This window comes from Syngnathoides biaculeatus, chromosome 2, assembly GCF_019802595.1.
Source record: "Syngnathoides biaculeatus isolate LvHL_M chromosome 2, ASM1980259v1, whole genome shotgun sequence".
Lineage (NCBI taxonomy): Eukaryota > Metazoa > Chordata > Actinopteri > Syngnathiformes > Syngnathidae > Syngnathoides > Syngnathoides biaculeatus.
In genome coordinates, this window is record NC_084641.1 from 7122622 (window position 1) to 7149184 (window position 26563).

Here is a 26563-nt window from a genome sequence, read left to right on the forward strand (position 1 = left end):
TCTGTGCAACATGTGAGTGAGTCTTTTTCCTTGGCTGCAAGACAGTCTTCAAATTGATTGGTGATGTCTGTCAGTGGATATCTCTAGGTTCAAGAACTCTAGTCAACTTTACACACCCTTTTTTGTGTTGCTGAAATTGCTTTTGAGCAATGCCCCCACTGCATTCAATAAAAAAAGCTTTAACTTTCTAGATTTAGGTTTAATGAGTACCTAATGAGACCGGGGAAGTGCAGTCTCACGGCTCCAAGATGTTAAATGTTAATTACTGTAGCCATCCCTTATCAGACCCCATTTGCAGTCACCATACACTGTAAAATAATAATAAACTGAGTAGAAATCAAGATCACCAGGACAGAGAAAATACAAGGAAGCCAGACTTTATAAGCAGCAAAAAAATTACCTTGTTCCGCTTACCAAGAGAACTAATCTAAGTTTTAAGATTTAAGATCTGTTTTCTCTTTCTGTAGCTTTGCTCTGTCCTGGACATGGCCTTAAATTTAAGGACTTCCCGATATTTTCTCAGCTTTTTGTCCTGCGCCTCTTTCAAAAGTCTCTGAGAGAACCAGTTTTTTTCCTGGGACCTCTCAGCCCAATTCTACGTGACTTTGCCTCAAACGAGATTTTGCTAAACTGTCAAGCTTTATGACATGGAAATGATTGCCTCAGAGCACTTCATCCATTATTAATATAATGATCCTCGTTTTTTATTTCAGATATAATATGCATCAGAATTGTTGCATTTCTTGCTCCAGATGTTCCTTAAAAATAATTTTCTATTTTGAACTGCAGTCGCCATGAAGACCAGATTTTGGCTATCATGAGGAGGAGGTGGAAGAGTCACTCCACGAAGACCAAAGAAATAATTTCCAGGTTTTTATTATCATTTCATCACGTTTTCCCTTTAATCATATACACTATTTCCATTTGTAACATTGCACATAATCTTCATCAGCAATTTGGACAGAACAGACAGCTTAGTTAGCTTGGTCAAGTCACAGGTAAGTCAATGTTCTTCATAAATAATACAAAAATCTTCCTCACATGGTCACATAGAAAGTTTGACAGATTAAATACAACAATTCAACAGGACGCTTCCAACATTGTATCTATACAAATAGATATTTTTCCCACATATTGAATGATGTACTACTGCACTTATGGCCAACAGACATAAAAGCGATGAGTTATCCTTTTAGGTCCCAAAGTGAGGACACCCATCGGTGAGTTTGCCGTCTGAAAACCTTGAAATAGTTTGGGGATCACTGCGTCACATGAATGATGCACCTGAATCCCCTTTTAAATTCCCACTAATTTTCCTGGGTCAACCCCCCCCAACCCCCGCCTCCATTTTATTCACATTAAGAAGCCAACAGACTGCACAATTGTACTGCAGAGAAAACGATTGCGTTACACAAACACGTTAGGCTTGGCTTTGTAAGAGTACCTTCCACCGAAACCCTCGTTGGACCCTAATAATGACTTTGGAGTCGGTTGGAAACTGGCTCCTTATCTCTAAGGCTCACCAGCGTGTGACAGATGTTACCTAGTGCCCTTATGGTACATATTTCAGGACTAGTCTAAGGACGTAGTTGAATGTTAGCTGATATTTCCAGCCCAGATCTTTCAGCTCTCTTTCAACCACAGATCTTCCTCGGCAAATATTTGATGTTTACACCCAGGAGTCGGGGGATCCGGTGAAGTTGTTGGCCCTGTTGGAAGGCCGCCGTGTGGTGGAGTAGAAGTCCACATAGTTAGTGTTGGATTTAAATGGGAGTGGCTGGCCGGTGTAGCCGTCAGGGGACGACGGGGTCAGGCGGACTGGGTCATCCTCAAACTGCTCCGCTCCGTAGCCTTGCGGGGATGACAGGTACAGTCTGTTGTAGTTCTTTCTGTCTGGTTCATCGTAGAATGGCTCTGGGTGCTGGAAAAGCAAACTGGGGTTTCAACTCCAGTCACTGCGATTTATGTCGGGTCCAGTTGACTGCAGACATTATCTCGAGGCACTTCATACATTGAGCAGGTTAAGACGTAAGAAAACCAATGGAAACCCTAATGAGCAAGCACTTGGCAACAGAGGTAAGGAAAAGGAAGAAACCGGAATCAGACTTTAGGCTCTGTGGGGATGACGGTTGGCTTGAGACAGAGTAACAAAGGGTAGAGAGGGACTGAGCGAAGAGAGAACACTGGGCACAACACCAATAAGTCCCGTATTTACAACGCCAATAAAGACTTGCTGTACAGATACTCAGGTGTCAATTTATGAGAGAGAGAGATTTTGTACTTCATAAAAATATACAGTAATGACAATTAAATGCAAGTTTATTTATTTTTTGTCACTTTTTGAGAAAACGTTTTTCCTGAAAGCAAAAACAATTTCCATTGTTTTTATTTGCTTTGTGATATTCTAGTATCTAAAGCTTGTCAATTTGGATTTTTTTTTTTTTTGCTGTAAACTAACATTATCAAAACAATCTACAACAACCTAGTCATCTTAGTATTAGTTAGTATGAGTTTCACTTTTCAAATTGTACTACCTAACTAAATTTATTGAGATGTCACCACGAGCATCAAGCCGGCAGACTGAAAGGCTACGCTATGCGGTTGTTTTAAATGCACAATGTGCAATTATAATTTTTTTTGTATCGTTTGACACAGAACCTCATCTGAGACTGGCAATAAACCGCTTGAAGCCTCCTTCTTTGAAAATGTGTTTACAAATTCTATCTGTCAAACTTCTGCTTTATCTGAAATGAGTTTGGATAACTGCCACTGAAAAGCACTCATATCTTAAGATGGCTTGTAACTTAAAGTGCCACTGTCATGCCTATAAACATTCTAAAATAAATATTGAAATGAAAAATACATATAACATTATTAACTTCAATGTCTACACGAAAAAATAAAGATGAGCGGAGAGCGTGTCATCCATGCGCAACGTTGCGGAAGTCTCATTGGACATTCAAGTGGTCACCATATTGCCTGCAACGTCATCAGCAGAGGTTACACCGGGACATTCGCCGTTGAAAACACGTAGTGGCTACTTGTACACGGAAGATCTTTTCGAAGAAGCAAACATTTCACAATCGAGTGAAATGACCTGGGCAATATTACCCTATCATTTCGAGCCATATTTTGATGATACGCGGACCACTTCTAGCTAACAACAGACGCGGAAGCCGTCGACGGGTGAAATGGGGTGCCCAGACACCAGTGGCCGGTGGGGGGAGAGCCCAGCCAAACCACCTCCCCGCCTGATTCACCTCCGTGTTAGGGCTAATGCTGGGCCCGGCCTTGTGGAACGCAACAAGGCCGGCAGCAAATCCATAAGGCCGTGCGGAGGCCGTCCTTCCAAATCTGCTGCCCGGAAGCCGTTCGACGCGCACATCGAAACATTTAGCACTCTGACTCACGTAAGCGGATCTTTTGTTACTTATGAGAGGATTACTCTCCTCAAATATATATATTTTTAATAGCTCAATATACACCTACCTGTCATTTGGAACCCACGAAGCTGTCATCCTTTCCACCCGTGCAATCCATTTTTGCAAGACAAACCGGGTCTTTTTTAAAAGTATGAAGAGTAAATCCATCCTCCCGAGTGTTTGAACAATATCCAGCATTACAACGAGCCGGCATTTTGGCTAACACGAAGGAACAACGAGCTACTTTCCAGCAAGTAAAACTAGTCCAAACAGACGAGCCAGCCTGAGTGCACTCCTGCTGTTCACATCACTTCCTGCTTCTTCTCCAAAACAAATCCCTCGAGAGGATTTTCACAGCGGGCATTACAAAAAGCCATATACGTCAAAATCATGTTTTGTGGTGAAAAAATGGATGGGTCCATTCCGGCTCCCTTTTTTTTTCATTAATAACATACTAAAAATCATGCATTTCATGACAATGGACCTTTAAAATACCCAAGTTATGTCACTTGCATTATCACGCCACACAAGAGGAATCACTAGTTACTTACTGTTTTTAAGTTCATTGTTTTATAGATGATTATGTACTTGCTCTAAATGTAAAATGTACTTCTGCGTTACTGATAAACTCCATCGTACACTGAATGAAGTAAGTTTCTTTTCGGCTTGTCCCTTTCAGGCACAATTTTTACACCAACCCTTCTCAGGGAGTGGAGGCCCCAGTCGGATACAAACCCACAACCCCTGGTTTACCAAACCAGTGCGCTAACCACTGAGCTGCAGGGCCTCCGTTGTACACTGAATACCGTTTGTATATGGATGAGAAACTTTTTCTGTTGTTACCTGGGCCCTTCTCAGCTCGTCTCCAGAGTGTGAGCTGTATGTGCCGATGAAATATGCAGCTTTCTTCTCTGACCCTGAAAAAAATCATAAATACACACTTTTATGCATCATCTGATGAAACTGTAGAGTGCTTTTCTGAACTGAAAAAATGGCATAAAGAAAATACAGCTCGAATCATTGTAGCCATCACACTTTTGTGTGCACCTTTTCAAAATAGTTGCCAATAATCAGCGTCAGTGAGGTTTTTGCCACCAGTTCGTTTTTTACATTTCGTGGTTAAACTGTCACCATAATAGTACAAATGAAGGACCTCCCACCATATGATTCCCAAAGGGCTCCCCGTCCCCCACAAATTCATACAAACCTGCGTACTGATGATTGCGTAAACTGTTATCTCCATAGTACGTGTCGAGTTGCATAGATGACTGCGCTCTCGGGTAATTGGAGCTGTGCCTCCTGATCCCGAGCATCGCAGGTGAGGAGGTAGCGCTACCACCTGAGCAAGGTGAGAAGATGTACATGCAGTACACGATGAGTAGAGATCCGTCGACTGGAATGAATGGCTTCGGAGAGAGCAGCTCTCTCACCGGATTGAATGACGGGGGACATGTGAATGGGGCTGGTGGGGAGCGTCGGCTGCGACCGGTAGCGGTCCCGCTCCAAAGTCGACACCGGCGTGACGAAGTGGGTGTAGTTCCATCCGTCCTGCACGCACAGTTTGTTTGCACGCAGTCATGAGTCCCAATGAGTTACGCTAACAAAAATCAAGGAGTTCTGGTCGAGTCGTTTCATGGGTTAAGCAAGTAGAGTACAGCATAGGCAAATTATCTCAGTCACCACATACTGTGTGTGGCTAAAAGCTTGGGATATTTAGCTTTGGGGTGAACTGTCAGGATGAACCTAAAATGCACTGCAACCTTTGCAGGTGAACTAAGTTTGACCTTCTGTAAACTTTTGAAGGCCGCACATCCAACTGTTCATTGTTTCCAATATTTTTTTGCACAACTTGGGCTGTCAAGAAATATTTCCCTACAGGTGTTTGATCCCAACCAAAATTCCAAAGAAATCCACGTCGGTCTTTGTGTTACTCTTCTGACCTGTTTGTAGAGACTCCTCAGTTCTCTGTACTGCCACAACGTGTTCAGAACCTGAGCAGCTGCTTTTATAACCTTCATTGAGTACCTGCACCACAATGAAAAACACGCGTGTCACACTTTTGTGATTGTTGTTTTTTTCTTCTTTCCTACTTGTTCCTGCTATAACCGACCCTTTGCCTCGTCCTTTGCTGATATCCACCAACTTTTCGATTCCGCCGCTGTCGGCCAGCGCTTTGGCGTTCTCCGTGTTGCGGGTGGTGACCTCGTGCAGGGTGCAGCAGACGGACGCCACCGTGTCGTCTGACAGGACCGATGGATTTTCACCGGGCAGCCGGTTAATCAGATCTCGCATGGCGTACTTTCCTGTGGGACGTCACAGCCATTTGTTTTGTGTGGACAGGACAAACAAGCAAGATCACTGACTCATTGGTGTGTGCGTCCACCCAAGGTTGAGGGAGGGTGGCCACCGAAACACCTCCCACTAACCCCCAAAGAGCAAGTAACAGTCAACAGAGCTACAGTACATACAAAACTAAATGTTTGTAGGAAGGTGTTTTCCCACCGTGCTTCACCTGAAACAGAGCTGAATATCCTACCTTTTGAGATTAAAAACCACATGTAAGAATGATGCAATAAAGAACTTTATGGACGGAAATGTTGCTTTGCACGTACCTATGAGCTCCTTGTTGCGTCCGTCCAGCGCCATGTTGCGCAGGGCGGTGGCGACAGAGCAGACGACGCGGTCGTTGTCCATCCTCAGCAGTTCCACCAGGATGGGCAAACCTTTCTCCTTGCGCACTGCCGCTCGGATGTACGCCGAGAACTGGACGTACGCAACGAGTCAAATTAAAATACACACCTTTTTCATGCTCTGATTTTGCTTTTACAATCCTAACTGTACTCTAATTGCATTTTTTTCAATCTGGATTTAAATTACACTACTCACATAAATTTGATGATATTTTGGCTTTTGAAGTGAAATTTCAGGATTGAACATAGAACGCACTTTAACCTTCAGAGGTGAGCTTAATTTTCTAGCTTCTTCAACAAACAGCAGAGCGATAAATTGGACAACTGGTGTTTGATCCAGTAATGAATGGATAGATTTCCAGGTTCAGTTAGTATTTGTGTCCAACGGTCCTCTTCACCGTGATGTTCACATTGTGTCATAATGAGTCCATTATGACATCGACCAAGTCACTGATCAACAGTACCGTACTTCAAAACTGCATTCAAAGGTTTAGCAGTCTTAGCTCACGTATAAATGTGCTACACGACATGAAATATATCAAAAGGATTCAGATGCTGTATCGGACTTTGAGGAGACCTTCCAGTTTCCTGCAGACAGATTTTGCAGCGATCCGGCGGCCCCCTCCAGCGTGGCAGCGTTTGAGCTTTCCGCCAGCAAGTTGAGGTACGGTCTGACCACCATCGGATGCCACAGCAGCTCGGCACCCCTCAGAGCCTGAGAAAATCCCGGGATGGGTCCGATGCCGTCCCACTGCTCACAACACATGCACAGGAAGTTAACTACTTGCTTTCTATAGAAGGATTTAAGAACTCAAGGAAACAAGTTCAAACAAACGTGTAGTAAAGTTTTTTTTTTAAACGTTGTTTTCACTGTTTACATTTTCATCTGGCCAGTCGGTCCTTTTCCGACCACGCCTCCTCTTCCCCCAGCAGATGTAATCAAGCTCTTTGGCCGTGGATGAGAACCCCAGGAGGTTGTCCAGCTCCTGGTTGCCCAAGAGACGAGAGGATGGCATCTCTACCTCCAGCCGGTAAGAAAGGTTCCTCAGGGTGCACACGCTGTTCTCCACAATCTGAAGTTTACAATGTTTTTATTGTTATTATTATTTAACACTATGTGGCAGTTAGAGTATGTCCACTGTTTTCTCAGTTTCTTTGCTTTGGGGGCATGATAGGTTTTTCTTTGCATTGTGTGTTGTGGTGAATTTCTCCCCGCTTTTATAAGGTTTGAGCTTTCCATTGAGTAAAAGCGAATGGGCATGTGTGTGTTAGCGTCACCTTGCTGTCGTAGTCAGAGGTATTGACACAGGCTTTGAGGATGTGAAGCAGTGAGTCCACCAAACCCTCACAGCAACGCAGCTGACCCCTGGCCTCCTCCCCTGCTGAGCTCAGGTTCCTAACACCCCCAGCCCCCATACACACACACACAATTTAAAAACAGGCACTGATAAAGCAGCTCTGTTAAATGCATCCTCTCTTTGTATTTTTCCCCTGCTTGACCATTTTTGTACTTTTATTTTGTCCTGTTTCCAGTAGTCATGACTACACCACTTCACGGCCAACCTTGACTGACCGACTCCTCCATAGAATCAAAGGTTGTTTGTATCTGTGACTCAAAAAGTATCTCATTGGCACTTTCAATATGCTGCTGTATATAATAATAATAATGTGCTCTGCAACTCTTATTTTACTAATTGATCAATCTGTTGTTGTTGTTTTTTCTTTTATTAATGATGAATCAGATGAGCGGAAAAAGCTTTTTAAATATCCATCCTTACAATAAAAAACGGGATGTTTTTTTTTTCTCAAATTGACAGTGCAGAAAATGCACTACCGAAATTGATTATAATTCACTTACTGTTTTGTTCCTTAACATGTAAGAAGAAAATGTTGCTCATTGCGTTCCAAAGTAAAAGCAGATTTTTGTAAATGACTTCTTTTGATCCAGCACAAACATCATCAATCTGCAAGCTTTCGTGAAGGACTTGGAAAATAGAGAATATTTGTGCTGAGAAACTGAATTTTCAAAATGATTAACTTAGCATCAAAATATTTGTCATTTAACCTACAATTAGTTGTTGATTAATTGACTGATCTTAAACAATAACTTAATTTATATTACACCTTTAAAAACACTTTAATTACTGCTTGAACAGAACATTCATTCAAAACAAAATTAGACAGTATTTGTAATCATTTATTTCTGTAACTTTGCTTTTCAAAATCTGCTGTGACACCTGAAACCCCTCGCCCGCGTTTTCTTTATTTTCCTTCAATTGCTGTGGGGCGCAATAAGCGACTTCCCCCGCATGGGGGCTGCAAAACTGCCTGGATACAGTACAGAACACGACCGAGAGAGCATGTGTGCGCCAATCGCAATCCTTAGCCATGACAAACGTCAAACAGTACACCACAGTATACCTCAGTACTGCAATGCACCGCTGGCAAAATGCTGCAACACCAAGGCATCGCTTTACTCGTTCCAATTTTTAGATTTGGCTCTTTTGTGATTGCAAGGGTTTAATTAAGCTTCAGGACTTTTGTGATTTTGACTTCTGTTTCAGCTTGTTTGTGGACATTTTTGGTTTTAAGGGTTAGGTGTTTAACTCACATGAGTTCTTGTCATTAGTATAAATATATATTCATTTTTTTTAAACTTTCAAATTCTTGCATGTATAAAATCACTCTGAAAATCACAATTTGAACTATGTCAGGCAACTTTCTGTTTATGATAGAGGCGTGTGTGTCTCACCTCAGACAGCCGGTGCTGTTTCGAAGTAGCAGAGACGACTGAAACTTGATCTTGTGTTGATCACGGTGTGACACACTACTCCAGCCCGAGTGGGGGATGACCACCGTGTTGGTCAGTGTGCTGAGGGCATCGCGGATGATGGTCATCTTCACTGCATCGCAGGACGAGAGGTTCCACAGAACCCCTGTTGTAGAAATCAAGTCAATTATATTCACAAGGTGGAAAAGGATGAAGATATGTGATCCAGTAAACCAACAATCATTCACAATTACACATTTGGAGCCTAAATAAAACAAACTTGCATGCAAGTGTACCCGGAGACAAGGCACCCAAGCGCAGAGAGAACATGCAAACGAATCCCCTACCACAACCCCGTGAGTTGTATGTGGATGAGTTTCTTCTACCTTAAAAATATGGCGATGAATTCTTCTTGTGTTTTTAAATCCATTTTCTGTACCGCTTGTCCTCACTAGGGACACGGGGGTGCTGGAGCACTTTGAACTAGTCTCCTGCCAATCGCAGGGCACATAGAAACAAACAACCATTTGCACTCACATTCACACCTATGGGCAATTTAGAGTGTCCAACGAATGTTGCAAGTTTTGGGGATGTGGGAGGAAACTGGAGTGGCCGGAGAAAACCCACGCAGGCACAGGGAGGATACGCATACTTCACACAGGCGGGGGCGGGATTTCAACTCCGGACCTCAGAACTGTGAGGCAGACACTAACCAGTTGTCCGCCATGCTGGCATATTTTTAAAGAGTGCCGAGATTCATTTATTGAGTCATAGCCATCTGTTCTCTCCTGGCATTAAATAGTACCACTGCTCACCCATTCTGCAACTCTCAGAGTTGTGTCTTCTTAAAGGGGAAATCCACTGATTTGCATGAACAATGTATCCAATAGGTCATGTAATATGTACTCAATTTGAGAATGTGATGTTAAATCTCTCATTTAATAGTGTTTTGAGAAGATTTTTATCGACAATTACGAATTTTCAGGGGCGCTGCCATCTTCGCGAGTCACATGACCTTCGTGTGCGGTTGTGACGTGTACCGTGCCGCAACATAGGCTCGATTACATGGGACATTGTTTATGCCCAGCGCTTATTTCTCGGAGCGGCACCGCTCACGGCTGTGTAAGGAAGTATTCCTCCGTCTTCCCGATCAACCAAGCGGTCGAGCCGTGAGCTCGCTCCCCGAGCCCTGGAGCTCGCTCGCCAGGGAGCGAGCTCACGGCTCCCCTGAGCCCCGGAACTGTGTTGCTCACAGCTTTGTATAGAAATATTTATTCGTCTTCCCGAGCGGCCGAGCTGCTCACGGCTGTGTATGGAAGTATTCCTCTGTCTTCCCGATCAACCGATACTGCTATTTCTTCATCAGATGAGGATAAATCCGAGAAATCAGCGCTGGGCATAAATGGTGTCCCATGTAAACGGTCCTTTGTTGCAGCACGTAACATGTCACATCCGCGCATCTAGGTCATGTAACTCGCGAAAATGGCAGCGCCCCTGAAAATTCGTGATTGTTGATAAAAATCTTCTCAAAACACTATTTAATAAGAGAGGATTTAACATCACATTGTCAAGATAGAGTACATATTACATAACCTATTGGATACATTGTTAATGCAAACCAATGGATTTCCCCTTTAAAAAGTGGAGTCTCTATGTTTCTATACACTGGTGTATTTTTGTACTGTACATTTGTATATGTATTTTTGCAATCTCTTTCTGTACTGTGCAAAATGAATCCAGATAAACATAGTTGGGGTAAATCAGATTATTGTCATGATTTTTTTTTTTTTTATGAAGCAATTGGTGATCTTTAATACATAATACATACTAATGAAAAGAGCATGAAAACGTTATGGAGGCATCCACATCTCAGAGATACCAAAAAAAAAGTCCCATCAGACACCCAGACCAGGCGAGTTTTTTCCAAATATTGTGACAAAACGTACCAGTCACTAGCTCACGGACTTCGTTGTCTGTCGTCTTCCTGAGGAGGCGCAAGAGAGCAGGAACGCCACCGCAGTTTCTCAGCGCCACCTTGTTGTTGTCTGTGGCTTTTCCATACACGAGGTTCCTCAAGGCCCCGCAGGCACTCTTCTGTACTTCGGCTGCCTTGTTGTCCAGCAGATCCACCAGGTGCTGGATCCCTCCTAGGTGACACACCTGCAGAGCGACCAAGGACCAATCAGAGATGCTGATAGCTTGTCACATAAAAGTTGAGGAATTATCTCCAGGATGGCTATGGAAAATATTCAGACCCCCCTCAATTTTTCACCCTTTTCTATATTGCAGCCATTGGCTCAAATCCTTTAGGTCAATTTCCCCCCTCATTAATGTACACACACTATTAAAAAAAAAAGACAAACTGAAATTTCACACAGACCCTATGCTCTGATATATATTTAATATTGGTGGTCCCCATTTCTTCTGATCAGCCTTGAGATGGTTCTACACCTTCACTATCCCATACCAAGTCAAAGTGAAGTTGAGGTTTTCTGAAATTTTAGCCAAGAAAGCCCTGAGTCTTAACATGCGTCACTTGAGTTTGACTCGGGTCAAGACCCCCACCTCTCATTGACTCTAATTCAGTGGTCTCAAACTCAGTTGACTTTGGAGCGGTTGGAGGCAGAATCTGGCTTAGCCTGGGCCATAGATGCACATTTAAATTAGAAATAAAATATTAAAAATCTAATTTTCTCAAATCTATTTCTTGGGTTTTTTTTTTACCACAAAATAAAATAAGCAAGGACACTAGTGTAAAGAAGTTGTGTGCAAAACCACTAATAAAACTTTCCATGCCAACGCTGCTGAAAACTTTACTCAATGAAAAATGTTTCTCTGCTTGTATCGATGCCACGCCCCCAAGAGTCATATACGCCACCGTCATCAGAAGGTTCGTCAGCTCCGCACACAACACTGTGAAAGTGCCATTCATAAACTCCTATTAAGGTGGGGGCCACAAATTATCATCTCGTGGGCCACAACTGGCCCTCGTGCCACCAGTTTGCTGCTCTAAGTAAAACCTGTATGAAGGCATAAACTGGATTAAAGATGCTGGCAGACACAGATGAAGTCTTTTGAGGGCTCAAAAGTGGTCTAAAAGCATTGAAGAAGTCTCTGATTCTCCATTCCATCATGTCTGAAAAGTGTTCCGATGAGAAGTGGAATGTGAGCAGAAGCCAACTCAGGACAAATTAGACCAAACCAAACCCAGTGGAGCGTCCAATCGCACTGTGCCGTTGTGCTGCAGTTATTTATTGCGCATGAGATTAAAGAGAAGAGTATCAGAGCTCGGAAACATTTGGCGCCCATATTTTCTCAATTTTAGTGGGAGCAGATGGTGCTTTGAATCATTATGGGTGCCAGCATCTCACAAAAGCAAAAAAAAAAAAAAAAGCTGAAAGCGGAGGATGTACTTATGGGATAACAAACTAGCCATGTCATGACGTGCAGTACGTGCAATCCATCGGAATATTTGAACTATTATTAGTTAATCATCAGCTGATTGAGCAGGCGGGGGTGCCTTAACTTCCAACCGAGGGTTGCCTCCAGCAAAATGGAAGAAAGCACTTTCAACTTTATTTTATCAACACGCTAAAAGTCTAAAACAGCTCAAATGGAACGCAAAACGTTAGATGGCGCCCTCCACTCGTTGCCTGACATCTCACCTCCACTTTGACGCGGTTGTCTCCAAAACACAGATGCTGCAGATAAGCTGCGGCGTTGGCCTGCACGGACGGGAAGTGGTGCTGCAGCATGTGGATGACCTCCGGCAGCTCGGGGTCTCGCCACGCAAACTCCCTTGGCAGCGAGAAAGTGCAAAAAGGACAAACTGAGTTTCTCTCTATCTGCCTTCCACACCTGTGAAATGAGCGCTTGCCGTTAATACAGCGGTACTCTGACTTATGAGTATGAGTTTAATTCATTGGAACTCGAATCACTCATACCACAAATTAGCTTCCTACATTGAAATGAACGTAAATGACCGTTAATCCGTTCCATTGATTGAAATGTTTTTTCGTTTTTTTTTTTTAAATGAGAAGTATTGTAATTCTTAACTATTGTATTTATGAACCATAAAAATGTACATTATCTTGGCCGCTTTTCCTCACTCTCGGGAGTGTTGGGGCCTATCCCAACTATCGGCCTTAACCAATTATTTCTCCTTCAGTACACTCCATACTTTATCATGTAAGTACTACACAAGGACTGCTTCACTAGGTCTACTACAGTGGTTTCTATCATTTAATTCTCATGTCAGCACTGAGTCTCCTAAGACACAGGGTTGGGAAAAAAATACTTTTGGCAAAAAAATGGAAAATGAAAACACAAAACATAACAGTTACCCGTACTTTCACTTTTACAACCAAATGGAAACGAATGTTGCGAAGTTCTGATGACGGAGTGGTTGAAAGTGATTTGTAGGTCAACTGTTCAGCGACACCACAATACAACCAAGCAAAGACTATAAATGCCCTAATAAGTTGGGTCAGTGCCACGGTGTTCTATTTCGGAGCCAGGATGTATTGGCTACCTTCAAATGAAAAAAAACGTTAGCACTTATTCTCGTCCACCTGGGGTCTTTGTGAATGCTTTCGATGGACGGCGTCCGGGTGACCATCCGCTCCACCAGTTCCGAGTGCTGGTGCGAGTACACTGGATCGTTGGGGGCCCTGAAGGAGTCGACGTACACAGTTGTATTGTTCAGCCCGTAGCTGCTTCTTTGGTACGGCAGAGTGCTGCAATGGCTTGTGGTCCGACGGAGGGTCCCTACGCCTGGAACATATGAAACGAGGACACTCCAGACTTCAAAGAAAGGTGACGTTAGCCTCTCTTGAGATTTCAAACTTTCATCAGAGAAGCCCTGAAAACGTGTTTCTTTCCATTTCTAAAAGCAGTCATACAAAAATGATCACTTTATCAATTTCTGATCTTTGGAACAGTTCTTTACACGGAAACGGTAATTTCCCTCGTCACGCTTTTCAGGGGGAAATAAATTACATTATTGAGCAGGATAATACAATTCAGTTCAAATTCATGTTCATAATTCATTCGAATTATTCATTTTGGTTTGTGTCAGCAGATTTGCTTTTTGGGCCAGACAAGTGTCACTGTATACTGTTAGGACTAAAATGTAATACAAACCATCTTAAGTCTAACTTAATGACAATAACAAAATAATGATGTCATTTTTATTTTATTTTTTTTGTCACTGGAAAGCAAGAATTCTGTTTAACATTCCAAATCTGTTTAAATCTAATTAAAAATCTGAACGAACCAGCACGCCGGAATAGATTTCGTTTTCTATTATAGCGGTTCCATGAGATTAGGAGAGCTTCAGTACCTGTACCTGTACCGAAGAGAGAGCCCTGCAGTTCTTGCGAGGGGCTGTGATACAAGGGGCTGTGGAAGGTGGGGTCATCAAAAACTGGCGTCATGTGGGAATCTGGGGAAAACGTTGCTCTCAGATCTGCCTCAATCTGGGTTGACTGACCAGTGTAGGAGCTGTGAAGGCCTGCAAATGCAAAGCCAAGGACACATATGTTTACAATCAATACAGTGGTTCTTTGAGATACTATTTTCATTTGTTCCATGACTACGCTCATAACTGAAAATATTCATATCCCAAAACCATCACCACCATGACATGTAATTTTTATATTCACATTTAGTTTGACCGTAAAACTTAACCAGTCGTTGTCATGATTCCTTTTTGGATCTTGGCTAACTTTTCCCTTCCTCTCCACCAATCATCACCTCCTCGCCTGCACACCTGCACCATGAGCACTCCAGCACTCATCACTGACTGCATACAAGTCTGCCAGATCCAAGGATCCAGGGCCTGAGTATTCATATTCGTCCATGGTGCACAGGCCGACTTCTCCAAGTGCTTGATTTGATAACTTGGTTTCCCACCTTTGTACTGAACCCCTTGTGTTCTCCTCCACCCCCAGCATGCGTCCCGTGTCACCCCCTCCAATCATACTGCCTTCGATACACAAACACTAAACAACTCCCCAAATAAACCATTCCTACATCCTCCACCTCCGTCCAATATCAGAGAATTACGAATCATGACACTTGTATTATTAAACAGTTTGAAGCCTCTTTTTGGAAAAACTGTTCACTAAAATGGTGCATTTTTTGTGAAGTGAGTTTTGTTGAGGTTACAGAAATCTCCGATTTGTGCTCTCGGGTCAATGCAAAATCTAGGACTTGGCCATTTTGTTCTGATGAATTAAGAGGGGGAATGTACTCCTTTTCGTAGCATGTGCACCATAGAATATCATCATTCTGACAGCATCACTGACTAAATCACTTTGAAATAATTTTTGGTAAATAAGAACAAACAAAACAAATACAATAAAGAAGAAGAGTCCGGTTGCCTCATTTCAACATTTTGTGACCTGGATAACTGAGAATCGAAACACATATTAAGAAAGAAAAACAATTTCAAAACAGCCCATTGGTAGCTGTTACACGGTTATGCACTCACGCTATTAGCCAAACGATACGTAAATACCGTCAATTTTTTTTTCAGCAGCTCACCACCTTGTTACCTAATTTACTGTTCCAGTGCTGAGCACCATCCTAATTATATGCATCCATCTAGTGCTCATCTGTCTCTAATCCGGGATTGTACCGCATGTCGTAGGTAACTGTGAATAAGGATTTGGGTGACGTATTGGGCCACTTTGCAGAAAACCACTCAGCTGGGGGAGCAGCAGGCATTTAATTGTCGTTGACTGCCTCTCTAACGTACACACTCTTGAACACCGTTCTCCTCTTTTCGCCAGCTCAAGCACAACAAATGTATACAAAGGGTGCATGAGTGCGTGTGCACTCGTCAGTGACAGCCACGCCGTGAAAAAGACGAAAGAGTAGCTCGGTTGAAAATCAAGTATAAAGCAGATGCTGATGGCCGTCTAAAGCCTTTGGCTGCTGCCAGATGATTATCATCTGATGGCTTTGTGATAGAGACCTCTCTATGTGGGTCACTGGGAGAGGCTTAGTGATGTGACCAAAGAGTAAATGGGTGTTGTTGCACGATCCACAATGCTACAACTTCTCTGGAATCACCACCCACAGAAGGTTGTATGCTTAAAAAGGACAAATTTGTTATCATCGTAACCTGATTGTATTTGCAACAAACCCCACCCTGGATGTGTGCAACAGATAATAGGTGCGATTGTCTGTTTCAACCGTTTGGGTAAAGAAGGAGAGACAAAGGGTAGTCGAGAAAACTGAAGAGAGGGGTTGACCATGAGAGAACAATGGGCACAACAACAGCCATATCAACAACAGTAATAGTTCCATGTTGACAGCAAGAGCGACAATTTGATGTCTTGACATTTTGAAAGTGTGACTGACCTATGAGGCTGTCAGGGCGGGGCAGGGCACTCCTTTGGTACAGTCCATACGGGTCAGCTCCGTAGCCCAGTGACTGGCTCTGTCTTGGCAGTGTGGAGCCGTAATACTGGGGTACTGCAGTCATCCCGGTGCGCAGTGGTGACCCCAGCAAACCCCTCCCCTCAATGAGGGAGAGAGTGGAACCCAGACGGCCACTGCTGCCTACCCCCCTGCCGCCGAAGTCCGGCGTGCCGTCACCCGGGGAGGAGGGTGACGGGCAGGAGGGTGGCATGCTGGTTCCAGGGAACACTGTTGCCAGCGGTTTGGGCTCCGAGAGAACGGGCGAGTCATAGGTGCTGCCCTGGGATGTTCGCAATGAAATACGAGAGGGTGAGACCGTGGCACAGGCAGGAGACTGGCTCCTGGATGGGAGGGATGCCATCTTTCGCAGCATCCGGCCAGAAGGCTGAGAAGAGAAAAAACACTATTTTGATTTTTAAAACCACATAAAGCCACATAAAACATGGTTATTTGTGCCCACATCGCTTCCACTAAAAAAAAAAAAAAAAAAAAAAAAAAAACAGAAGAAAAAACAATTCTCAGGGGTTTCAATTTTTGTCAGTTTATAACTTGGCGCTATTGCAGACACTTTAGGCCAGGCGAAACTAATGACTCTTTCTTTTTTTGGGGGGTAAAAATTGGTTTAATTCTAGATTCGACACTGAACATTTTAGTTTTCAATGTTTTCTACGAGATATAACATACATTTTTGGAAAAGGGAGCAGAGTCGTAATATTCTTACTTTCCACTAAATGCATTTCGTGGATGGGGTAAGTAAAGAATTCAATTTTGACTTTGGACATACTTTCTGCTGACCATAGAGAAGATTTAGATCATGATTTAAGACCAGGAAGCTCTCTTTGCTGGCTGTAGAAAGATTTTACTATGAGCATCAGAAGAAAAAACAGTGGTGGATGTTGTTGACCTAGGACGTGACCAATCCGGTATGGAATTTCTTTGAATGAGTGCTCTGAAGTATGAACACATGAACACACTGCATAGACAACAGGAAGCAGAAATTTGGAAGAAATGAATTATGAATCTTGAGGTTGGATAGAATTATAAATGAGCTCATCAGAGGGACAGCCAAGATTTGATGTCTTAGAGACAAAATTAGTGAGAGAAATGTTAGACTTTGATGGTTTGGACATGTCCAGAGGAGAGAGAGTATGTGAGTATGTTGGTAGGATAATAAGGATGGAGCTCCCAGGCAAGAGCGCAAGAGGAAGACCAAAGAGAAGGTTGATAGGTGTTGTGAGGGGGAGGAAGACCATAGAAAAGTTTGATGAATGTCGTGAGGGAAGACTCGAGAGGGGGATGCAGAAGACGGGTTTAAATGGAAAAGGTGAGTGAAAAAAAAATGTTTACGTTTAAAAACGTGCATGTTGTGCAAACACACTGAAATTTGAAGGGTTCAAAATTAAAATGACTGAAATGAATTGAATATTTATTGCAATGACAATAACACACGTTAGGTGCATGTCCGTACATATGGCCAAAAATGGGCGGGAATGAACTGAAATCAAACAAGCCTTAATTCCAGTCACAGCCACCCTACCTGCCCAGACGCTTGACCCTCCGCTCTTGGGCTCCTCGAAACAGAGGCACGGGGCTCCGAACGCACCACATTCTGGTTGCTGTAGTAACCGACACTGCTGTCCTGGTAGCCACTGTCTGAATAGGAAGTCATGTGAGCCGAGTGGCCTCCCGAGTCTGCCAGGAGATAAAGAAACGTCACTCGGACAGCATCAGTCAGCGCTCGCTGTGTTTTACTCATTTGCATTTGAGCTCACTGGGCTTCAAACTTGCTTCTAAGGCATTTTGAATGGAAAGACGCGACATGCATATCTGCAATCAGCCTTGCTGCTTCTACTGGAACAATAAGCGCACAGCTTCACCGCTGGCCTACTTTCTGCTGGAGCAAAAGGAGGAGCAAGCTTGCGGGGGATGTTTTTATTTTCAGACTGAGCAAAGAGTAAAATGAGAGTAAATGTGCTATCAAAGACTTGCTCGGATACTGTATGATTCGTTATCAACTTGTGAGGGTCCCGTGATGCTGACGCCTGATGAAAGGATTGAAAAATCTGTTAAATCGCTTTTTTGTAGGCTGTTCAAAGGCTCTCCAAATTTTACGACCGGAGGTCTTTAAACACGAGACATTACTCTTGCTGCTGATTTGCTGTAGTACTCAAAGAAGCGTTGGCGTTCTATAGCCATAATGATTCCTCCTGTCCACCTTGGCCTTCCCTTTCCTTCAACTTCTCCTCGTGTGGACTTTTGTTCTAAATTATCTGAATGTCCTGTCCAGGGACTTTATGCGTACAGTACATACTGCTTTCCCTCTTCTTTAACTGGGGAAGTATGGAGACTTTTTCTCGCTTACTCTTCCTCCTCCATCGGTTATCGTGCTGTTTGAAATATTGCCGGCACAAATTCCGACCAGTTGACAGCATAAACAGGGCTGTCCGATTAAGTGCAGGCAAAGTCAGGATCGTGATGCTTGCACTATGTTGGTATTGGGAGGGCGAAGTTGAGAAATCTGCTACACATCCTGGTTTGGGCCAATGTCTAAACCACATCATCGGAAGGCAGCATATTTGGAGGTGGAGCACTCCGAACCCAGTCTGGGAAATCCGGGAGGAACTGGGTGGAACAAATCTTTTTTGAGCCAATGTGTTTTTGTTGTTATCCAACCAAGTGCTGCATGGTTTTGTTTCTTGTAATTTTTTCAAAATAGTTTCTTCAATACTCCGGGTACTGTGAATAATTTTAGGGGTGCTTCAGTATGTCCAAAAATGGACTACAATTGCCCATGTCGGGTTTCGATTGAGATTTCAGGGTTCAGTTTTCTCCTCTTGTGTGAGCACAAGTGACAGACCCTCACTGTCATGCAGCGATGCTTGGTCCGCTTCGGGCGGGTAGAGTCCCTCTGCCTCCATGTGATGACCTTGACACGCAGACGCCGCCGTGCCCTGTGAGTCTCCTGCAGAATCATCAAATAATTCAAAAGGTCAAAGAGAAACTACGTTTACACAAATTATTTTCGTGTCATGTTGCATTTCTGAGGCCAACTAATTACAAAGAAAGTTTTGTCTTTTCCAACAGCTGCATAGTTGATTTGTGTTGTCTTCTGATGGGAAAATGCAATGTGAGCCTTGGGGGACTATATTTTTTTCTGTAAAATATGATATTGAATGTGTTATATAAAAAGGAAAAATTCATACCCGCAGTCCGCCAAGCAAACGACTTCTCAGACGAGCTTGAGCAAAAAAGACAGAGAAAGTTGTCAATGTGCGTCACAGCACATTATTACTCTGGCAAGAAAGATAAATAAATAAAAAGGAATGTGTTCTATAAAAGAGTGAACCCTCCAAGGTTGACAGGCTTGTACAATGTGGAGCCACTAAAGTTACACCAAAAACCCAAACGTTCCAACCACAGCCGTGCATGACGTCACGTGCATTAGACAGTTCAGTCCTGAATTAACGTAATACCTCATTTAAAACCTTACTGCACCATAAGAAATTGAATTTGATACTATTAAATGAAAGTGTGTTTGTGTTCTTTTTTTGTATAATAGCCAAAGGTAGAGGGAACCGGAAATTTACCAAAATCTCTGTTCTTACTAGTCCGTACAATGTAGGGTTAATCTTGTATATGTAAAGGAGTACAAATACTTTGTTGCTGTACTTGAGTAGAATGTTCACATATCTTCCTCTTTCTTTGTTTTTACTATTTATTTACAAAACAATTTTTGCTTTTACGCATTTCCTAAATAAAGTTTATACTTTTATTACATACATACCCCAAATCATCTTCATAACTTTTTACTACCAAATAAAATCAATCAAGTAATAATTCCGCTTTTACTTTCAATACTTAAGGACATTTAGCACCCAAAAAAGTAATTATGATACTTAAGTATTGTACAGCAACTCTCAGATACTTGAGGACTTTTACTCAAGTAATATTCTAGAAGGTTACATGGATTTATATTGCTTATTTATTGTAAAAATATTTGCAAGTATTTCTAGCAGGTACTCACACTTTATTATTTGGTGAATAAAAATGAAAATATTAATGAAAGGTTTTTGATTGTGACAGTTTGACCAAGGAATTTATTATTTTTATTCCCATTATTTGGAGGGAAATATATCTCTATATATACAGTACTCTAAAGGTCACCAAACGTAAGGTCCACTTCAGCGATTCCACGGGACTTGTTACTTCATCCCAATTCCTCCAATGAGTACTCACCTGCTGCTATCTGCCACCGGCGACTCGGCTCCCAGCATGCACCTCTCCAGCTGGCTGGCCACTATCTGACGCTCCTCCTCCAACTCTCGCGTCAGCCGCTCAAACTGCAGCTCCTGTGGGGGGGGCACATCCACAGCTGTGACACCCTACACTGCGTTGTCAAGACCCAAATGATGCCAGTTATTATTCTGTTGTTATACTTGCATAAATACTATTGATTTGCAATTGTTCCACATCAATTTTTGCCCTAGACCAAGAATATCTTCATAAAAAATGTCACGTTATGAACCACTTAATTTAAAAAAAAAAAAAAATTAGGAGCATGTCTGATGTTAATGGGAACAAGTTCTTTTTTTTTATAATGATTTATACCACTTGTTTCTGGATTTCTGTTTTTGAAACTGCTGTATATCAATTGTGTACTCTGTTTAGAATTAATTCCGTCAAATAACCAATTGTGGAATTTGGGCAACTGAAGGTCTCGAGCTCATTTACAAAAAAAAAAAAAAAAAAAAAACGAATTCAGACATTTCAGTATATTTATGGCATAGGTGCCTGATGTTAGTGCTTTCATAAGTACAAAAAGCAAAAAGAGACTTTAAATCCCTTTTCCATCTCTGGATAAAAGCACCGTTGTATTTGGGTCAGCTGGTCATGTGATAAATGGAACCTTGACATTGTGCATGCAGTTGTTGTAGCCCCCACCTCACGAGCACGACCTTTTAAGTAGCCTGCCTTTTTGAAACCTCAATTTTGCAAGTTTTAAATGAACATCAACTGTCATGTCTGATCAAACGTGTGTTTTGTTATCCGGTTTGTTAGTCATGTGGAAAGGAAAACACTGACGACACGCAAAACTCTGATTAAATTTCTGATCCTTGGAAGGAAAGTTCAATTCATTAACAGTCTGGATAAGAGATCAATCATGCCCAAGCTATAGTTTTTTTTGTTTTTGTTTTTTTTTACCTTCACCCAAATACATGAGTTGAATCAGTTATTCTACTTTCCCATCTTTTTTTTTTAAATATATGTTTACTTCTACTTAAGTACAGAGAACTAGTATGTTTCCACTGCTGTCTACTCACCACACTGCATGGCAAGGAATCCACTGTAGAGGTCATTAACTTATGAACCCCTTTTAGCATGGACACAGTAGCAGTAAGTATTGTTTGTGTTCATCATAAATATCCAGTACTGTAGTGGCAGAAATCACCAGAGGAAAAGCAGCTTTGTCGCCCACGTTCACCTCGGTGGAGAAGAACGCCACACATGCCGCTTTGTGCTTTGCTATCCCGTCCCTCTTTCCACCCACAAACGTGACCCGATGATGCGCTCAAACACTTTTGATTTCCACACAACAGCCACCTTGTAAAGGAAACCAACAGGTACGCCTCTCTGAGCGTGGTCAAAAGGCATTTTGAGGAATCAGCGAGTGGATGTGCCTGGTGGAGCTAAGGGAGTTGAGTCAAAAAGCACATTTTGATGTCAGGGTCAATGTTTTCCATTCAACATCATGTTCCATTAGCCATATTACTTACACATATTGCACATATTTATTCAACCATCAGATAACAAACAAGTCCATACATTTTGCAAGACAAAGTAGTATTCTCTGATCCGTCCACTCCATTCTAAATTTATTTTCTTCTACATGCTAGTGACGTTCATGCCGTCTGTTTCTCTTTCGATGTGTGTGAGCGACAACACGAACAGCCAGACACTGTTACCCGTTACAGTACCACTGCTGTCGGTCTCAGCCGAGAATGATCCAGTAAAGGTTAAGTGGCACGAGTGATGCTTTTATATGGGGAAGCGTTTTATATGGATTCAACTAGATTAAATGTTGATTATTGTTCTTATCAATTACAGTGAGAGTGTTGAGATTATACACTTGATAGAAAATCTTTTGAAGGTTTTTAAAGAATTTGTCGGTGAAGACCTTGGTCTCTTTTTTTGAGGATCGCTTAAACCAGCCGTGGCATGTGGTGTATCTCTGGGACGGAGGCGGGTGAGAACAGGTTTTTGCAGCCGGCGTTTTGGGAGTTAACACAGCCAACTTCAATCATTGCCAATCAAAGCAGGTCCTATCAGTCCCTTTAAATGTGGCGCATGAGTGGCACAAGGATGCATCTCGTTGCGGAACAGCAGTACATGCGTGGCTGAACATTTATCAGGACTCTTGACCGATGTGCCAAAAGGCAACTTGATTAACTGCAATACATTATGAGCTGGTGATTAGCCTAGACAACTCAAATATGTACATGGATCTCATGTATGGATGTGGATGTCTCCATAACAGGGTTTGCCTTGAGCCCTTAAAACCTTGTCCAAGTAATGACTTGAGTGCACCTTCTTGAATTTTTGTGGGGGGGTCAGCATAACCTGCTTGTTTTTTTTATTCTCCTTGAAACTTGCTCGAAACTTGAAGGTTAAGACTGAGAGTTAATTGTAATTTAGCAGATGTAACTCACCCCTGGGTCCAACTTCTGGCACCAGGTGACCTGCGGTGACAGTACATCTTGATGAACTCTACTGACTCACAAGGGCTTGTGACCTTGAATCAGCCGGAAGCTGTCATTTACAGTGAGACTCAATCATCCAGCTCAGTTCAAGGAAGGTCAAGGATCTGAGCACTGACGTGACCCTGATGTGGTCTATTGAATCCCCTCAAGAGGTTTTGCTGAGTGTACGTGTTGTTTTTCAACGCACTATGCATCTTATTTTTACATTCTGCTCTACATCAGCTTGCTTTATTTTCTTCACCCCAAAGATGGCCAGCTTTGGTTTATGCGAGCTAAGTTAGCTAAGCTAACCCTTGCCTTTTAAGCGAATCATGGCGACGTTACGACAATGATTGACTTCCCCAACCTAGATCACAAGTAATAATAATAACCAGAGATATAGCAGCAATCTTCACACACACAGCGACATGTCACCATCTCACCTGTTCTTTGACTGAGGCCAACAAGTTAGTGGTGGTGTTCCCCGCGCTGGCCGACGGCTTGCTGCGGTCGCTCGGCCCATCTCTGACCGCCATGGACCCTTCACCTTGTGAGTCCACTGCCTCCATCTCTGTTACCTTGACGCTATGGAGTCCAGAATTGGGCTGCTGCTTAGGTGGCGTCTGTGAAACCGAAAGATTGTGTGGACAGTGTCGCGTTTGGATTCAGACGGAGCAGGGACCATTTTGTGATTTAGCGACTGTCATAATCCCGCTGTGCTGGGATTCATTTGGACATCCATCCAACCATCCATTTTCTGAGCCGCTTATTCTCACGAGGGTCGTGGGAGAGCTGAGCCAATCGCACCTGTCATGGGGCAGGAGGAAGGATACACCTTGGACTGGATGCCAGCCAATCACAGGAGACATGGAGACAGACAACAGTCGCACTAACAATCACATGTAGGGGCAATTGGGAGTGTCCAATTAATGTTGCAAGTTTTTGGGATATGGGAGGAAACCTGAGTGCCCGGATAAAAGCCATGAAGGCACAGGGAGAACAAGCAAACTCTGCACCGCGGGGGGGGTGCTATTTGAACCCCAGGTCTCAGAACTGCGAGGCCAACGCTCCACAGCTGCTCCACCTTGTCACCTCATTTGGACATCCATCCATCCATCACCTACATACACCTGTGTGTGTGTGTATATATATTGCAGAGGGTGGCTTGCACCAAATATAAGCATTATCTAAATATCCATCCATCCATTTTCTTTGCTGCTTATCCTCACGAGGCTGGTGGAGAGTGCTGGAGCCTATCCCAGCTGACAACGGGCAGGAGGTGGGGTACACCCTGAACTGGTTGCCAGCCAATCGCAGGGCACATGGAGACAGACAACCACACTCACAATCACACCTAGGGGCAAGAGTGTCCAATTAATGTTGTACGTTTTTGGGAATGTGGGAGGAAACTGGAGTCCCCGGAGAAAACCCACACAGGCACGGGGAGAACATGCAAACTCCACACAGGCGGGTCCGGGATTGAACGCAGGACCTCAGAACTGTGAGGCCAACGCTTTACCAGCTGAGCCACTGTGCCGTCTCATTTGGACATGTTCAGCAGGAAAAAAAAAAAAATATCTGGAAACTGAATGACTGATATATCTGATGTACAAAAACAATTATTTACTTCCCAGCAGGTTGAAATCATCCGTGCGACACGTGATCACATGCAGCTCTGGAAAAACATGAGAGTACTGCACAATTATCTATTTACTGTATTCCAATAAATATTCATTGAAATACAAAGAAACTGAAGCGTTGGTGTCATTTTCTGATTGTGAGACCTACAGCAAGCAGCATTGGCTCTTTCAAGACCATCCTTGATCTTTTGATTGTTCATTTGTATAATAGTCTTATGGTGCAGGAGTCTATTCATTTTCATTTTCCAGAGCTCTATGTGCCAAAAGGGAAAGAGTAAACAACTCCCCAAAACATGTGCAATGCATGCATCCACCCTGCACAGAGGGCGTTTTGTTTGGTGAAGCGTCCTCTGGAAAAGGACGAGGTCGCCACCGACTCACCCGACCGAAGGCGGCTGCGGTGAAACGGAGCCTGCCTCCTCCCTCCCCGGGCACGCACACGCACACACGCCGCCAAGCGTCTGCCGGGCGAAGCGGCTGTCGGTGCGACTCACCGGCCAGATGTTGCCGTTGGAAGCAGGCCACACCTGGCACTCTGCGTCCCGTTAGGCATCCATTCTCATCCCTCACGCCTCATCCCCCTCCTCCGTGACAGCGGCTGCATTTCCAAAATGGCAACAAACGAGTATCCACAAGGTCGCGCGCTCTTTGTGCCTTACTGTAAACGTTTGAGACGGAGCGTGGCTGCGCGCGTGTGGCTTTTAATCAGGAATAATCACGCGTGCACTTCAACCTCTGGTTGGAATCTGCCGCCCGCCCACCAACCGCCGAGCCAGTCTGACGGCGTGACGTCACCATGCGGCGAGGGATCCTTTTTTGATCCCGTGCAGGCTCGATCGCGCCGTTCGCGCGCCGGCGTGGGTCTGCGGACGACGTTTAATTCACATCATATCGGGAAATAATAACTAGAGCGAAAGAAGATGTCGGGCGAAAAATCCATTCTTAAAAATCCATTCCATCAACAGCACAGCAGCAACACACACAAACTCGCAGGAAAATATCAAACCCAGAGCCCCGGGCCTCCATCTGTGTGTCCTGTCTGATGGTCACTACGTTGTGAGATGAACCCTTAGGTGCACTCCAATCCTCCTGTAGTGGGAATTTAGGTGCAACTAAACTCCACCCAAACATCGACTGAAACTAATGGTGAGTCATGTCAGCGATGGAAAGATGGACAAGGGACACGTTTTCCCACATAGCTTTGAGAAGTTTCATCCATCCGGCCATTCATTTTCTGAGCTGCTTATCCTCACGTGGGTCGCAGGAATGCTGGAGCCTATTCCAGCTATCTTGAGGCAGGAGGCGGGGTACACCCTGAACTGGTTGACAGCCAATCACAGAGCACATAGAGACAGACAAGAGTCGCACTCACAATCACACCTAGGGGCAATTTGGAGTCTCCCATTCATGAATGTTTTTGGGATGTGGGAGGAAACCGGAGTGCTGGGGAAAACCCCACGCAGGCACAAGGAGAACATGCAAACTCCACACAGGTGGGCCTGGGAATTGAACCCCATTCTTCAGAACTATGAGGCCAATGCTTTACAGCTGCCCCACCGTACCGCAAAGAGGTTACACATTTTTGCAAAATAATACAAGTGAATGCCAGGAAAAGCCCACTTGAACATCAGATTTTTTTTTTTTTTTAGTTTGACCACAGGCTCTTTACATGTTGACAGGCAGATGCGCCGACTTTCATGTCAGAATCAGAATTTGGAATGTTAGTTCTGGGTAGCCACGTCCCCTGGTTATGATCAGTGTGCGTACTTGTGCAAGCATATTACTACAGTTGTTATTACTTCTCTCATCAATTTTTTTTTATTAATGGATTTGTACAGGTTATCGGTCAGATTGATGTTGGAAAATGCTTTGAAAT

General features: G+C 43.4%; 1 protein-coding gene across 1 annotated transcript; it reads right to left on the minus strand.

The window, feature by feature from the left end:
* Positions 1-850: 850 nt before the first annotated feature.
* LOC133505941 (plakophilin-4-like) lies at positions 851-23730 on the minus strand. The gene is made up of 21 exons (XM_061829524.1): positions 23491-23730; positions 20547-20659; positions 19514-19548; positions 19168-19272; positions 17848-18002; positions 16251-16695; positions 14224-14394; positions 13454-13655; positions 12548-12680; positions 10829-11042; positions 8865-9048; positions 7391-7508; positions 6991-7185; positions 6690-6863; positions 6035-6185; positions 5533-5725; positions 5363-5447; positions 4853-4970; positions 4630-4761; positions 4266-4339; positions 851-1921 (listed from the first exon to the last, which is right to left on the minus strand). The coding sequence occupies exons 1-21, from the start codon at positions 23614-23616 to the stop codon at positions 1670-1672; spliced, it is 3375 nt and encodes a 1124-aa protein (XP_061685508.1). The 5' UTR covers positions 23617-23730; the 3' UTR covers positions 851-1669.
* Positions 23731-26563: the final 2833 nt, after the last annotated feature.